At 48.3% G+C, this 16287-nt stretch overlaps 2 protein-coding genes across 2 annotated transcripts; both read right to left on the reverse strand.

Moving 5' to 3' along the window:
- Positions 1-2022: 2022 nt before the first annotated feature.
- Positions 2023-9165, reverse strand: LOC144162040 (ixochymostatin-like). Its single transcript, XM_077692559.1, has 2 exons — positions 8953-9165; positions 2023-2224 (listed from the first exon to the last, which is right to left on the reverse strand). The coding sequence occupies exons 1-2, from the start codon at positions 9059-9061 to the stop codon at positions 2037-2039; spliced, it is 297 nt and encodes a 98-aa protein (XP_077548685.1). The 5' UTR covers positions 9062-9165; the 3' UTR covers positions 2023-2036.
- A 3195-nt stretch (positions 9166-12360) lies between these two features.
- Positions 12361-15980, reverse strand: LOC144162041 (ATPase inhibitor mai-2, mitochondrial-like). The gene is made up of 3 exons (XM_077692560.1): positions 15860-15980; positions 13860-13949; positions 12361-12609 (listed from the first exon to the last, which is right to left on the reverse strand). The coding sequence occupies exons 1-3, from the start codon at positions 15890-15892 to the stop codon at positions 12469-12471; spliced, it is 264 nt and encodes an 87-aa protein (XP_077548686.1). The 5' UTR covers positions 15893-15980; the 3' UTR covers positions 12361-12468.
- Between the last annotated feature and the right edge of the window lie 307 nt (positions 15981-16287).

Consider the following 16287-nt stretch of genomic DNA (forward strand, 5'->3'; position numbering starts at 1 on the left):
CTTTGCAGCCGCATGACTCCACGGGAAGACGGGTGCCGCGAACCGACGCAGCTACCACGCAATAAATTGGAAAAGCATGTGGGTGTGTACGGGAGATTTCAGAGCGCCTCTCTACGCTGATATTTCGGACTCAGCTGAGCGGTGGGCTACAAACTCTGCTCCAAGAACGGTTTGATGGGAATTTATAACGCTAAGGATGTCTAGAAGAGGTTGTATGGACGTGTTGCTGTGTACAGCCTCCCAAATTTTTAATAATATAGCGGGAGCGACGACCGATCGGCATGTCAGCGCCTTATCCCGGTGTTCACCGACAAAATAGGCGAGGGTACGCCACGCGCATAGAACTATCTGTTGTGGGAGCGTCGTCGGCTCCGCTGTTCTTCTCAGGGAACACACTCCCTGTTTTCTTGCAAGGCCGTTTCGCTACCGCCAAAGGTAGCTAAGCAGCGTGGGGCACAAAGTCATTCAGATTCAGTGGCAGGGGTTGTACCACCCTCAAGGAAACAGCGTAGCAGATGACCCTCACACAGCAGATAGCCCTACGCGCGTGCGCGTACTCTCGACTATTTCGCTGCTGAACACCGTGATAAGGCGCTGTCATGCCGGTCGGTCGTCGCTCCCGCTGTATTATTAAAAATTTTGGAGGCTGTACCTATTTTGAAAAGGCTGACACGGCAATAGCACAATTCCAGGTGTTTGTGGGATAGAAACTGTCATTGATGTACAAAAGAAATAATATTGGTCCTAATATTGACCCTTGTGGGACACCACATTTTATACATTCAGTATCTGAAGACATATAAAGAACCACGAACTACCTCCGATACTTCCAACTCGATTGTAATACTTCTTATGCCGTAATATGGGAACTTAACAGTATGTCATGTTTAATCTCGAATATTTTTGTAACCGTATTACATGAATAAACTCAACTGAACTGAACCGAATCAAGTGTGAGGAACGTGGCAGGATTTCTCATAGCGCAGGGCTGTAAGGCGGCTGTCCTAATGTGACCTAATTTGTGATCTAATTTTAAACTCCATAAACGCGCAGTTTTTTTATTAAAACCGTTCGAAAACACACCACTTCAGCCGACGTAGCACCTAGCGGAGAGTCGCCCTGCGGCGAACTTCCGGATGTGACGTTAGAGTCAGGACGTTAGAGTCAGGTTAAAGTGCCCTCCCACGACATTAGGATATTTAAGACTAGGCTAGCACCGGGTCTAAGCGTCTGTCGTTGTAGTGTAGAGGGATCCGTCTTAGCTTCTTGTTCCCATGGGTGGTGGTTCTTTTTTTCATCTTTAAAATTGAGGTATAATTTTTGTCTTAGGTTAGTTTTGGTGTTTGAAATGTGTGCGTTAGGTTGTCTTATGTTATGTTCAGGTTTGGTTGCCTAGCTTTACGCTATCTAGAGCGATGTAGAGCCAAACGTGGCAATTTTGTCACAAAACGCCGGTGGACGTCGATATAGTGCACTGCTTATAACACCGTCAGACGGCACTCTAGACACGGCCTTGAAGCATTGGAATCGCGGCTTCTTTTTCAGAAACGGGACTCTGCGTTCTGGAAATAAAATATGTGGTGGCTGCCACTCCCGTTTGCTTCCTACAAAAAATTTACAAACAAATCTCGAGAACGCAGCTTGCTCGGTTACCACACCGCCGGCCTAAGTTGCTTGCTTACAAACGCGTTTTCATTTCACCAATGCAATGCGCGACTACGAATACATTTTGTAACAAGCCAGACACATCTGCGTCCGAGCGATCCGGTTCCCTACGCGGCGCAGCCGCGTAGCAGGTTGGATGTGGCAGGCAGGTCATGTGGCAGGTTGGATGCGTGCGGGAGCGGGCCATGCGGCGGCAAAACCGGTTTTCGGAGACGGAGACGCGTGAGCAGTCGCATCCTTTTCAGCGAATGTGATACGCCCATAGGCAACTGTCGCAACGCTTGCCGCAGTATTTTACGAAGGCAACTCGAGTCATAATCACTGTGGAGGACTCAACCAAATTCGTTTATTTCCGGAGTGGCCACCAGCCGCTAGCACTCCTCACGGGTGACGCACGCTCTCTGCTTGTTCCGGAACAGGCCAGGCTGGCAGAAGCAGCCCTGGACGGATGGGCCCTGGCACTGACCAGCGGCGTCGGGCTGGTCACATGTGCTCTCTGGACATCCCTGCTTTGATGCCCGGAAGACCTCACCGCCGACCAGACATTTCTTCGCGTCGGCTGCAAGAGGGGCGGGAGGCAGTTTGTAAGGAGTTGCTTAGCATGGGAGAGCTTTCTAATGCCTTTGCGGAACAGTTCAGTTCTGAATTTATGAAAGATGAATTAATCGGCCCCTTGTGTTCGACGGAAGTCCGTCTGGCCAGGTGGTGAGTTCATAACAAAGTTGCGTTCACGGACCAAGTCTATTGAAAAAGAAAAAAGTTGACGTTTCGGATACCATACGGAATTGTGATCAAGGATCAAGGATTCCGTATGGGCTCCGAAACGTCAACTTTATTCCAACTGACTTGGTCAGTGACCGCAACTTTGTTAAGAACATCTCTGTTGTCTGAATTCTGCGTTTTCATACTCAGTGACTACAGCGCTCGGCAAAGCCCTCAAGCGCCTTGAACGATCATTTGCTTCAGCACGCTGGCAGTGTTACTCCTGCAATATGTCGAAAGCTTACGAGCGGATATTGATTCTTAAAGTAGTCGCTGAATTGAACCCAATTCGGTTCACTATGCTGTAGTCTCAAGTTGCGGAATTGTAGCACGCACTATTCTCGTCTTTAAAATCTGTGATAAAACTAATGCTAGTAACTGGTAGCCTATTTTTTTCTTCGTGTACCGTGTAATATTTTTGAGTATGGTTTACACGACCTTTTATATTACAATGTTACAGGCATTCTGCTTTCCGAACAGCACGTGTTTTTGTCCAGACGTGCCACAACTACTAAGTGTATATCATGAAACGAGCGGTCCGTTGTCGGAGACAGCTCGATACTGGGTTAATTCTTTTCTCAATTATTTTTTTTGTCGCCGTAATAAGTTGCTTTCGTGGGAGGACCTGGTGAGCTAATGTCAATGACCAGTCGTTATTATCCGAACTGTGCCTCAAGTGTAGTGCCACCGGGGCCTGTTGCCACCGATTTTTTTTTATCTCGTCCCCCCATCGGGTTAATGGTCTTCCCTTACTTCTAAACCCTTATCTCGGTACAAACTCTGTTACCCTATTGGTCCACCGGTTGTCACGTCGTCTCACTACATGGCCAGCTTAGGTCGATTTGAACTATGACATCTTCTACACGAGTTTGTCCTCTGGTATACAAGACGATCGCTTTACTCCTATCATTCTTCGTTCTATGGCTCGGTGAGCTGACTTATCTTTTCAGATGTTCAGCAAGGCGCAATGTTTTGTTCTCAAGTCGGTAGTTCTCAAGTCCGCGAACCCCAGGGGGTCCGCCTCTTTCACAACCCCACTGCGCATGCGCAATCCCCTAGCGGCCAAGTCCCTAAGCAGTCCAGTAGGGGCAGCAGACGACATTCCCCACAGCTCCCGCACAAGCGGGAAGGGGTCGTGGTTGTATTTACATCGTTTGATTTTTTGTGTGTGCTCGTTGTGCGCGGAACAATGCCCACAACTTGTGCTACGTTCCGCTGTAACTCGGAGTGCCGAAAAGGGAACGGTGTCGGCTTCTATCGCTTCCCGTCGGCCGCACGCGATCGGCTACGGCGGCTTGCGTCGCTCGCGTCGGCTCGGCATCCTGGCGGATATTTGATCGCTGCTATCTGTGCAACTGCGAATGACAATCCGCAACACAACTTTTCACTACACTATCATCCCCTTTCTCGCATGTGGAACTCTATTTAAGTTATAACTGCCGTTTGAGTGATCGGTGACCGAAACATCTGCGTAGCCTGTTTCGATGCTTCCGCGCAGGTATCGCCATCTCTCGGCCGCTCGGCGCACCGCGCGCCGCGGCGACCGGTCAGCGTATAGGCTTGCATCGCGGCAGATATATCTGATCGCCGCTTTTAAAATAAGCCCTGACAACAATCCCTAGCACAATTTTTCACCACACTAACACCTACTTTCTCGCATGTAGAACTTTTTAGCGATCAGATTGATTCAGAAGAGCAGCGACAAGCGCGGTTGCTACCGTTGCTACCGTGGTCTGCGCCGGTTCGAGCCGCTGAGTGTGCCGAGCTGGCAGGCGCGGCCGGCGTGTGCGCGGACTGTTTCCGAAGGCAGAAAACACTTCACGATTGCTTGCTTTATCCATTTCTTGCGAACAAACGCGCAGAATATACAAATTCAGCTCAGCGATCATCGTAGTTGACCATGGAGCAAAAACAGTGGGCGGAGCGACGCCGACGACGCATCTCATGCGCGCATCGGGCCGTCTCAAATTCACGCGTACGACTAGTCGTGGCGACAGTCGTAACGATCAGTCGCATGCGAATCGCGTGTACCAATCGTACATGTGTCCAGCGAACAGCCGGCCTTTGTTGAGCTGGCGATCGCACTTCATGCCAGACGACTCCAAGTACTGCTCGCTCTGCTACTCGGACGGCACACGGATCTGTCCGAGATTTCTCTGCCAGCCCTCATTCAGTGATAAGAAGCCGCCTGGTATTATGTGATGACCAGGGGCTGTCGTCTTAAGGCGTTATAACACCAACACAGAAGAAAAACTTCGGCTGCTCCTCGCCGTAATGTGGGATTGCCGTGCATACAACGAGAATGCAGCCGGAGGAAACGCCGGCAAACCCTACAGCTTCAACTTCCGCTAGGCACGCTAGGTGGCAGCACACCGCAATGAAAGAGGCGGATTTCAGGGCTCCGTGATGCCCTCCGTGAAACTCTTCCACCACCCCCAATCCTGTTCTCCTTTTTGCTAAACCGTAATGTAAATGCGAAAAGGCGGCTTCGAGACATGACCTCTACTATACTCGGTGACAACTTAAGAACGGCACCGGAAGTTGCCGCTGTGCCTTATCACCGTAGCCGGATGTTTCTCCGCGCGGCGCAAGTAGAGCGTTACTGGGAAAATTTTTAACATGGCGTGAGCCGTTCCCGTGATTTTTTGGACTTTATATGCCTATAAACGACTCCAGTGACGACAAACAAACTGCGTGAGACAAGGCAGACGATATCACGCATTCATAGCAAACCCCTTTCAAAACGCGCGCGAACTGACGTCACGGGTCCAGCGCTTTGGGGGATTGATACACTACATGAGGTGGTGCCGTTCTTGAGTTGTAACCGAGTATAGTGTCGCTAGATAAGGTTACAGAGTATCCGCCCTCTTTTCTCCTATTGTTCCGTGCCGCCGCCATTGGTCAGTTCGCATTAAGTGACATTTGATTACACTACGACGGTTCATGGGCGCCGCCATTTTTTTGTTTGTGCGTTTTAGTCGGTCAACCCTGGTAGGCTTAGCTTGCCATCCCTGCTCTGCGGCGTTCCGAATGCGAATCGAAGATGACGCGGGTAACAGCATTTCAGCAGCAGAAGTGTGCCCAAAGATGCTATTTTGCTACATCTTCGGTAGAGTTGTTAACAAACGACCCGGTCGAAGTTAACGGCGAGGCCGTACATGCGGCAACCTCGCAACACTGGTGAACGACAAAATAGTTGCCGTTGCCGATTTGCGTACCTCAGTGACGGTGCTCGGTATCATATCTAGTGACACTAACCGCTACGTTTAATTTCTCCGTGTAGCCCATGTTCTGACGTTGACATTTTGCACGACGTACCAGCTATGTGAAAAAGCTAGACGCACGAAGGCAGCTTATAGGTGTTTGGTTGACTTGAAGTTGCAAGAGCAAACTGTTTGACAATACGACAACGCATCAGCATAAAAGTCATGCACAAAAGGCAGACATTGAACAAGTATGTCGGCGATTTTACTGAAAGTGCAAATTGTTTGTGATTATGACACGGCCATCAACAGAGTTCATCAAGGGGTACCCCATCACTTTTGCGTTCCCGAAAGGGGTCCCCGCGGCCCACTCATGGTTGAGAACCACTACCTCATGTCATCACCGGCAATACACATTGGTTATATACCATTCTTTTTAGTGACAGGGGTAGCCTACTGTTCTTTTTCTGGAGGTGCTTGCCGACCACACTCCAGCCACGAGCTGCCCAGCGCCGGATTTCATTCTCGTAGTTGGGATTGGCATTGACAAGCTGTCCGGGGCAGTTGTATTCGTCCACTTATTCTAGGGTTTCTTTTTCTGGAATGAATGCGGTGCTTTCTGCGCGTATATTTGGTGTCACTTTGAATTAATTCATACCGCTACGTGGCAACGAGACAAATGAGACGACCCATGGTTGAAGGTGGAGCGACGTATTTACATGTTACGCGCCTACTAGCTACGCGCCCTACTCACAGCTTCGCCTTCATTGGACGTGGTGGAGCACGGGGCTGTGCGCTCCTGCTGTGTCCGTCATTTTGTCCGCTGGCCTATACATAATGTCATTCAACACTTTTAAAAAGTTCGAGTCAAACCCTGCCGTAACCGGGATATAGTAAGGGAAACGATCCTGGCCAATCCCCCAAGTGGGTATGCGTGGGTATGAGGAGACGTAATTACGTGGTCACGTGACATCATTTATTAGCAGGTGGGTATGATTATTGTGGCGCAGTGGGAAGAGCACCATGTACCTCGCGTTCAGCCCACAGGTAGTGAATGCGTTGTATCAGCAGCTTCTTGACGTAGTTTGAATGAGTCAAGGATATAAGGCGCGTTCGTAGCCTCCCATTCTGTGTCGGCTTTGTGGCGCAGTGGGTAGAGCACCATGTACCTTGCGTTCCGCCCGCAGGGTCGTGGGATAGAAACCAGGCGCCGGTAAGTATTATTTTTTATATAGTGTAGGGGGAGGGGTGCGGATGACGATGGACAGCCAGAACGGGTGACATCGTGAGTTATGCTCTGCACTTAAAAAGTCCTGCCGCTTACTAACAGAGCACTGACCAGTATAAACTCAGTATAAACTAAGTACTTAGTGTATTTTACCAACTGGCCATGCATAACCTAGTAAAAAGCTACGCGCAACAATGTGTACCGGCTGAGAGTACAGCACGATATAGACACATTTAACACTAACATATCACACTTACACAACCAACAAATAAATTGACCAAGAAAAGAGGAGAGCGAGTACAACTTAGTTACCTTAGGAATACATCTACTCTTCTTGCTTTTATAGCCAGCAGCGGAAAGTCATTTGATAGAGTTGGTGGGCTTGTCGCAAAAATCAAATATTTTAGGGATAATTTTAGAATTATGCATTTTAATGCGAGCATATACAAGTCAGCATGCGGATTTGCAAAATCATTTCAATCGTGATTTCGACTGGGAAAAGTGTTGTAGTTATCACGTTCGATAATTCATAGAATATTGTTACTGTCAGGGAATCTTAGCATCAAGCAAGCAGCAGCTACTAAGTGCAGGGTCTAGACTAGTAACGGTTCCACACTTAGTGGCACGACCTACGTACCGTTCTGGGTGGTAGGAAAGTTCGTAAGGAGTTAGTAAATACAGCCGTTACTATTACGAGCATTTTTTGTTAATAGTGAATAGCCTTATGTAGATCGTCTCTGTTGCGTAGTCTTTCAATGCTTCCATTACAGAGAGAGTCAGACGCTTTTTCGTTGTCTATAAATGTCAAGTAGAGATATTTGTTATACTCTGCAGATTTTTTTTTTGTTTGATGATATCCGCGTGGTCAATTGAGTAGCCTGTGCTAAATCCAGCCTCTTTTCTCAGTTCTTTGAAGCATACAGCTTTTATTCAATAGATAGGCACGCATGCAGGCAACCATGTGAGTGCGCCGCCGTCAATGTTTACGTCAGGCTCCAAGGGATGGCGGTACTTGTCCGTGCTAAGCTCATGATGTGTGTTGGACGTTCCAAACTCTACCCCACCGAACGCAAAGTAATGCATCAAGTCCAATGTGAGTGCGATTAATAATATCTCTGTTGACACCACCGTTGACAACCGGGTTAAACCGAGCAGACGACGCACGCCGGTGTTCTTTTTTTTTCGGCGTGCGGGTGCGGTGGCACAAGCCGCGCCATGTCCGTGGCCGTTTCCAGTGTTGCCAAGCAAAGAAATTAACAGCTAAACTTTTCAATGAATACCACCTATAGACTGTTTCTTACTAGTATTGCAAGCTCAGTAGTAAGATCTCGCCTCTTTGCTTTAAGTGATCCACGGTTATGCCGTCGCCTCTTGCGGCTTTTTTCTCTCTCCATACCCTTGAGGGCCAATTTTCCACCTCCACTTTAGTTATTAGTGGAACTCCCGAGCGAAGGTACTGTCCCTACTTAGAAAAACAGCGCTAAACGATACGACAGGAAGGAAAGACAAACACTGCACCTTCCTGTCGTATCGTTTTTAGCGCTGTTTTTCAAAGTATAGTATCATGCACCAACTAGCCCGCCCCAGTTCACTTGTACTGCCCTTAACGTTGCTAGCCTATAGCTTACGCTACGCTATGTTCACGCTACCGACATAACAGTCATATCGTGAGCTACGGACGTAAAAAAACGGCGTGTCACGCAGTTCGGTTGGCTGAGACGTGAAATGACGTCATTCTTTAAAGTTCTTACGACAGTTGCGACAACAGTCTGAACCTGGTCGTAGTGTATAGATTCGTCCCGATACTTTTATTGTCTCATCCGTGCTGTGCGCGATGTTGCCTTGTTAGTGTTCGAGTACGTCCATTCTGTCTTTGGCAATAGCTGGGTTCACTGTCATGGTTCCACGACACTTAGCTGCAGCACACCAGGCGCAACAAATACGTACTCAAAAGACCTAATATTCTTAACAATCTAAGTGATGCGCCTAGCAGCCGGGCAACCTTGAAAAAGAAATTCAATACACTCAAAACTGACCGCCAGGTATTTCCGGGAGTTTGCAGAAATCCAAAAGCAACAGCCAAAGCGTACGTACTGTGCGCGGCGTTGAGCGTCACTAGCAAGGCGGTCAGCGCCAAGCAAATCGCCAAGGCAGTGGCCATGCCTCGTGATCCTAAATCCGGCTGGCAGCACAGTCGAGGCATTTTGAGCGTGAAACAACAGCCGCTGTTTCTCTTCGCTGATTTTTCTCCAGTGTCCCCAGCGAGCAGGTGGCTCGCACTTAAATCGCTGACTCTGTGCTGCACTTTCCCTCGGGCGCCGTTTTTTTTTTTCTTCTTCTTCTGATGGGTCGACGGCTGAAGGTACAAGTTAAGAACGGCAACGGAAGTTGCCGCTGTGCCTCATCACCGCAGCCGGCTGTTACTCCGCGCACCGCAAGTAGTGCGTTACTGGGAATATTTCGAACATGGCACGAGACGTTTCCGTGATTTTTTGAACTGAATACGCTTGTAAACTACTGCAGCGATGGCAAACTACGTGCGAAACGGCAGACGATATCACGTATTCATAGCAACCTCCTTTCAAAACGCGCGCGCCCGTTGACATCCGGGTCCGTCGCTTAGGCGGAGGGGTACCGCACATGAGCTATTGCCGTTCTTAACTTATTCCCGAGTTATAGCCGCAGTCACTGCGTCAGACGCCGTGCCCGATACGCGTGAGCACCAGTTACAGCTACACGCCGCAAAACTCGGCTCATCGCAAATTTCCTCCGTGCAAAATATGTATGCAGGGCGGCGGTTTCTGTCTGTGGTGCGTGCGGGCGACACGCATACAGGGCGGAATTGCGAACGTCCATTTCTGCCTTAAGTGTTTATGTATAGCCGGGAGGCGGATAAAAGAACATAGCGGCGCTGTTTATGGGTAGCCCGCCGCGAGGCGTTTGCGCGTGATATAGACTCGACCACGAGAATTTATTCTCGCTGCAGCAATGAGCGGAAACTGCTGTGCCCTGTGTCGCGTCGTGAGGGAACTTCGTTCGCACAAGGAAAGCCGCCGCCTCCGTCCAGAAATCCCTGCCGCACGCTGTCCACTTATGTACTTGACGCGCGTGTGTTAAAACGGCCGCTCTGCCGCAGTACCAGCGCGACATTTCATTTCTCTAGTGAGTGGCAGGACCTACGGCAACGGCATACCGCATGATGGACGACCCTAACTAGCTTTCTTTTTACTGCTAAGCACTTTCCTACAGTGAAGTGGAATGCTTCGGTTGATCCATGGTTTGTGGCTGCTGCTTATGATGAAGGATAGCACAGGTTCTTTTGGGGTTGCTGTCCTTTGCCAATCGGCCTCATGAGGCAAAAACTTCAAACGCTACCCCACCGAGATGGCGCAGGTGGTGCTTGTTTCGTCCACTCTCTGTCGTCTATTTCGGTGGCGCACTCGTCACGACGCTTCAACACATAGACAAGGACTTATACGCTTCTGTCATCGTGCTTTGTCTGACGTGATTGACGTTAGGTAAGGTATCTGAATCTTGAGGATGTCCTCAAAATTGGAGAAACTAGATCTGTCAAACTTACTCTACTTGCTTTCTTATACAGTCACCTTATGCGTGCTGTTAGGGAGTGTGCAATTCACGAAAACAACAAGGTGACCTACCTGCCCGGAAGCGAGATATCGGTTGAGGTCTTTTTTTAAATTTTGTATTTTGCCTGAATTCTATATACATTGGCTGTTAAGAAAAGTCGTACGTTGTCAAGGGAAGACGGCAATATGAACCTGCTCCAAGGTTGCTCAAATTATGCTTGACATTTTGTCTAAGCAAAGTGCAGTAAGTCTTTCGGTCTATTTAAACCGTGAAAGCTTAAAAATGTTTTTTTTTAATAAATGCTGTCGAATTTCGGTAATACGAACACCTGTAATTCGTACTGGTGGTGGACTATAATCCGGGGGGGGGGGGTACTGCAGTATACGCCCCTATGTCAAAAATAAGCCGATATCTACCTACGAAACGAATCTAGCCTCAGTAAGCCAGTTTAAAGTGTCGTTGCTTCGTTGTTTTTTTTTTTTTTTAGTGTGAATAAATGGTGAACGTGTTTATTTACCTACAGGGCACAAATTCAGTCTAAGGGTATCGTGAAGCCGATGCTTCATCGAATGAAAGGCCTTTAATATTAAGAACGACACTAAGGGTCCTTCAATAGAGTTAGCGACCGCAGACAACCCGTATCCGTGGCCACGTGGCACATCGGCTGGAGAAGCTAGCATGCATGCCAGGGGTGGGCGTTGAAACATTTGCGCCGAACAAGGTTAGGGATGCTAACAGTCACGGCAGCGGGCGAATCTCCCACAATGCCAGCTCAACTGGAGTTATCTACTGCCGCTACCGCAATCGTGTGGTTGTAAGCATGTGAGACACACTAACAGGGCGCCACAAGAGTCGCCTTCCTGGTCAGTGGATGCGCTGCGCGGTGGCCAGCGTTATCTCGTGCAGAGATGAAAGCAGCGGGGCATTCGGCAAGGCTGCAATGCACAGACTATGATACACTGCCTGGAGGCGGTCGAGGCATATAAAGGCGCGCGTTATCTCGGGTAGCGTACCCAGCAGCGCATCCGGCCAGAAAGCAGCAGCAGCAGCCCCCCGCAAAACCGGGGGAGAGCCAAAGAAAGCTTGGATTTAGAACACGCGCATTTTTTCGGCAACATAACATTACTGAATCTGCCCAGTTGTTCAATACCGCCGGTGTACTACCAAGAGACAAAATAACTCCGTTGAAGGCCTTCCACATTTCCAAGCTCTCGGAAATTTTGGATGCCAGTGCTCTAGCTCCAAAAAGAATTGGCGTGCTTCACGTTCCCCGAGAAGTGAGTCTAAAGTGGGAACGGCCTTCTGAGAAAAGCAGGTCTCACCGGAAGGGCACCCTGGGACCACGCTTGCCTTATCATAAAGTTTATTCACTAGCTCACTTCGTCGGCGGCCTGCGTATTTGTTTTTAATCACTGACATTAGTTTCGCGTTTCTGCGGTCGTTTCTTTCTCTGAGTCTTGATTCGTTGTTCAGGCTCAATCAACCCCGAGTTTACCAGCCTTTCTCTTGTGTTGTCATCAGCATGCAATTTGGCCTTAACCACGTTAAACTTCGATTAAAGCAATTATTGGAAACAAAGTGATTCTGTTATGGCAAGCCATCTATGTATAAAGATGTAGTACCTACATGAAATGATTGGAGCGGTAAGGTTCTCAGAAGAGCAGTAAATGTTTGCAGAAACGAAATTAATTGAGCATTAATAAAATTTCTAATCATGAAGTTCCTAAGCAATAAGTTCCATAACCTTGAATTCGAGACACGGCCCACTGGGGTCAAATACGTGTTAATTTATACATGCCCGAAGGAAATTCTTGAGAAGTGGTCACGCGAAGCTTCCAGGGTTTAGAAAACGAGTCAGCGAGTTCCCGATGTTTGCTACATCTGTTCTACGGTGCAGAAGATGTAGGTAGTAGCTTCGGTCGTCTTTCGGTCAGTAGACAGCGCCAATGTAGTCAGTGAGGAATTTCGAGTGGTGGCTAAAGGGAAGCTGTCCCGTGGAACGTCTTGATGCGCCCCACCGGGTCAGTGGCTATTGATGTGCTTGAGGTCGTTGAGGATGCGCTTGTTTCTCTCGATCTGTTGCTCCAGGTCGTGGATGAGCTTCTCGCGGTCCTTGATCTCCTTCATGACGTGGTCGTGCATCAGCTTGATCTGCGTCTGTTGCTGCGAGGAACAGGGGTGACTTTAGGGCTCCGTAAGCTACAACTACACGCATAAAGTTATGAATCTGTTATTAACTTTTTATGCAAGATGAAACAGCCTATCCGTGATGATCCAATAGGAAAAGCTGTTCCCTCCTGCTGCTTCGGTGATTTTTTACCTGTCACAAAACCAGGTCCCTCCGGTGACCTGGTTTTGACTCAAGCATCAGATGACTGCAACAAAAACGTGTACGAGATTACTTTACAAGTATCTGCAAAATATACATTAGCAGGAAAAAAAGTTATGCCTAAAGAGGGTGATAAGGCAGCAGACAAAAACGTTGGGTCTTCATACGCCCTTCTGTTCTCGTTATCTCTAAATGAAAGCACCATGGGTTCGGTGCTCTTGCCAGACAGAAGAATACCAGCTTGTGGCGCTTTCTTTGTCCTGCCGACAAACCTTCTTGCATCCACAATGCAGTGTTCATTAGCACGTGAGCGGAAAATGGAATGGTCAGCGAATACTGGGTGGTCGGTGGCTTACGCAACAAGCGGGCAATATTCTGTCGCTGCTGTGGATGTACAGTAGTCAAAAGTGTTAACAACAACAAAGAAGCAGGATCCAGCTTATGCACAAAACGGCAGCTTACGATAGCCATCACCGCATTTTTGGCGCCTATAATGGGCGCCCACGAATCCAACCGCCTGCACTCGGCTGCTACGGCGCATGCGCACAACGTCGGTAACTAGCCTCGCCACTGTTGCAAGCTGCCGCTTTATGCATGGGGTGACACTACTCTCTTCGTTAGTGAGCGCTTCTGACGACTGTACATCATTATACAGGTGCCGTATGGCACCTGCATAGTACACGTGCATTTGTGATGTTCACCGATTCTTGTTTCATTTACTTATGATGTCATAAGTAAATGGAACAAGGATGTGTGGACATCACAAAATATTCGTCTTACTGTATTCATGACAGCCGTTACCGTTTTACAGGAAGCTTTTTCTGTTAGCAAGGACTCCTTTAGACGCACACCAATGCAGCCACGCGGTTTCCGGAGGAAGAAATTCCTGTAAATTTACGAGACCGCGTTCCAATTACGTTTGACGGCACTGTACACACCCACAGAGCACCACCGCAATGGCAGGCAATCAAGCGGACGCCGCAGCACACATTGCGCGCTGTCGTGCGAGCCACGATCTATTGTTTTAGTGCACCAAATGAAGTTGGGTTCCACTCGAGCTCCCTGAGGCCGAGCTCGTGCTCACCAGCTTGCGGAAGTACTGCTCCTCGCGGGCCTGTTCCATCTTGGCGAAGCTGCCGCCGGCCTCACGGATGCTCCCCCCGGCGCCTCCACCCTGCAGCAATTAAGGGGATGCCCGAAGGCGTTACCTCGCACGTCCTCCAACACGTACAGCGTGTGGGACATCGCATTTCTGCCGTGTTTAATTGCCTAAAGTTTTTTTTTTTAACACGAAAGTGTTTTATTCCGGGATCCACCAAAATTTCACTTACGTCATATCCGTCACAGAAGTGACGCCAGTACAACGAAGCAAGTGGTCTGTAAAGGGCGCACCCCTGCACAAAGGGTCTTCTTGCGGGGAAGCAAACTTTAGTGCGAAAGAGTACATTATATTTGGGTTTTTTTGTTTCCAGGTTTGATATTTTAATACTAAAGTGTTTTATGCCGGCATACACCAAGATTTCACTGACGTCATATCCGTCACGAAAATGACGCAAGTACACCTTTGCCGGAGCAACCCACCAGCAGGACGTCTCTAGCCAAGCCCAGCCACAAGACAGCCTCCGACCCGCAAATCATGTTCAGCTGCAGATTTCGCTGCACATTTCACTTTCGTGTTTTACCGATTCCTATTACAGAGGAATCAGCCCCAGTTTTTTTTTTCACTCATCTGCCAAGTTATCTTGCACACGCTAGCATTCCAGATAAAACCTTGATTTGTGTTCAGTATCCCGTTTAAGAGATTGCCCAACGCAAGTCATCATGCCTAACTTAATGGACAGCAGCTTTTAAGGACTAAATACACATAACCCTTTGAGATTTATACTTAGTTTCAGTGTCATGCTTGCCTTTAAGGTAAGAGCTTCATGTAAGCAAAATATCGCCTTGATAGGTACCCGACTGCAGGCCCCAGTTTCCAAAAAGGCTGAGCATTGATGTTCCCTTCTGTTGTGGGCTTTTGGCTCACCACGTAACGAAAATGCCGGCAGCGTGCACGGTCTCATTGGTCCGCAAGTTCTGCTTTCACTGCCGCACCTGCGTATTAGCGTGAATACGAAGTGCACCGTGGTGTCATCCCACTTCGGACATGCCGGTGAACCCGCAGCAAGTGAAGCCTTCTCGGGAGGTCTTAAGGGGGCACTGGTATTAAACCAAAAATGCTTATTTTTACAGTTATGGTGATACAACTTGGAGGAAACATGTAGTTTTTCATTCTAGTCTGATTGTAGATATACAATTTATTTTATTTTTATGTCGAACTATTACATTCAAATTTATTCGGACTTTTGTATTTGATTTTCTGACAGCTTTTGTATTGTAAAAAAACTGCTGTAGTGATGCAGCTGAAGAAGCTACCACTGAACTGTGCACGAAGCAAGGAGTGCAATAAGACAAACAGTATTATTCTATGCAGTCTGTAGCAGAAGTTGTAACTGTTTGAAGTATGGGCTCGGAAGGTGGGAACAAAAAAAAAATACTGGTTTTGCCTTCCAAGCGCAAACTTCTAACAATCGTAACTTCTGTTACAGACCAGATAGAATGATGCTGCTAGTCTTATTGCACTCCTTGATTTGTGCACAGTTTACTGGTACTTTGTTCAGCTGCACCACTCTAGCAGTTTTTATTTGTTTATTTTTTTACAAAAGGTCTCAACACCTGCCGCAGTGGCTCAGTGGCTTAGGCGTTGCCCTGCTGAGCACGAGGTCGTGGGTTCGATTCCCGACGCGGCGGCCGCTTTTCTGATGGGGGAGTAAAGCGAAAACACCCGTGTGTTCGAGATTTCTGCGCACGTTCGAGATCCCCAGGGGGTCAAAATTAATCCGGAGCCCTCCACTATGACGCGCCTCATCGCCTGCGTTGCGTCGGCGCGTTGAACCCTACAATCAATCAATCAATCAATCAATCAATCAATCAATCAATCAATCAATCAATATGCCGGTGAGCTCATTTTCGCGGTCATCTCTCCAGTTGTAACGCATCGAAGCGAGCCATGCCACCTAAATGGTACATATTATATTCGCTCACCTTGCCCGCACCACTGCCGGGGTCGCCCGCCATGGACGCTTCCAAGCGCAGGCGGCTGCAATTAGAAACAGATTGGTAGAAAGTGGCGAAAGCTCCTACTCATGTTGGCCTTCACCGACAGAAACGCCGTAGCACGGCAGATATTTCAGGCTCGTCGCAGTTCTTTCATTACTAATTAATTAGTTTGGAGTTTCGCAGCGCAGTGCAATGAATGTTCGCACAGAATACGAGGGCACCAGCTCGCTTTATGGGCAGTTACATGTTTGGAACATAGCTCTACGTTCAACGGGGTAATATGAATTACGCCGTTGAAACGTGTGGGCAGCAACTTTTGACAACGAATTACACAAAAACCATTCAGAGTTCGGAAAAGCACACTTGCAGTGTCCATATCAACGTTGACTCCTTGCACTATTCGGGTTGTTACT

This window comes from Haemaphysalis longicornis, unplaced genomic scaffold (assembly GCF_048455015.1).
Source record: "Haemaphysalis longicornis isolate Haplotype H1 unplaced genomic scaffold, Haemaphysalis longicornis Haplotype H1 scaffold_12, whole genome shotgun sequence".
Classification (NCBI taxonomy): Eukaryota; Metazoa; Arthropoda; class Arachnida; order Ixodida; family Ixodidae; genus Haemaphysalis; species Haemaphysalis longicornis.

Coding starts and splice junctions, on each gene's coding strand:
- LOC144162040 (XM_077692559.1), bottom strand. CDS start 9,061: ATGCCTCGACTGTGCTGCCAGCCGGATTTAGGATCACGAGGCATGGCC. Junction 2,225..8,952: donor GACGCTCAACGCCGCGCACA/GTACGTACGCTT, acceptor CCCCTCTTGCAG/CCGACGCGAAGAAATGTCTG.
- LOC144162041 (XM_077692560.1), bottom strand. CDS start 15,892: ATGGCGGGCGACCCCGGCAGTGGTGCGGGCAAG. Junction 13,950..15,859: donor CCGGCAGTGGTGCGGGCAAG/GTGAGCGAATAT, acceptor TAATTGCTGCAG/GGTGGAGGCGCCGGGGGGAG. Junction 12,610..13,859: donor AGCAGTACTTCCGCAAGCTG/GTGAGCACGAGC, acceptor TGTTCCTCGCAG/CAACAGACGCAGATCAAGCT.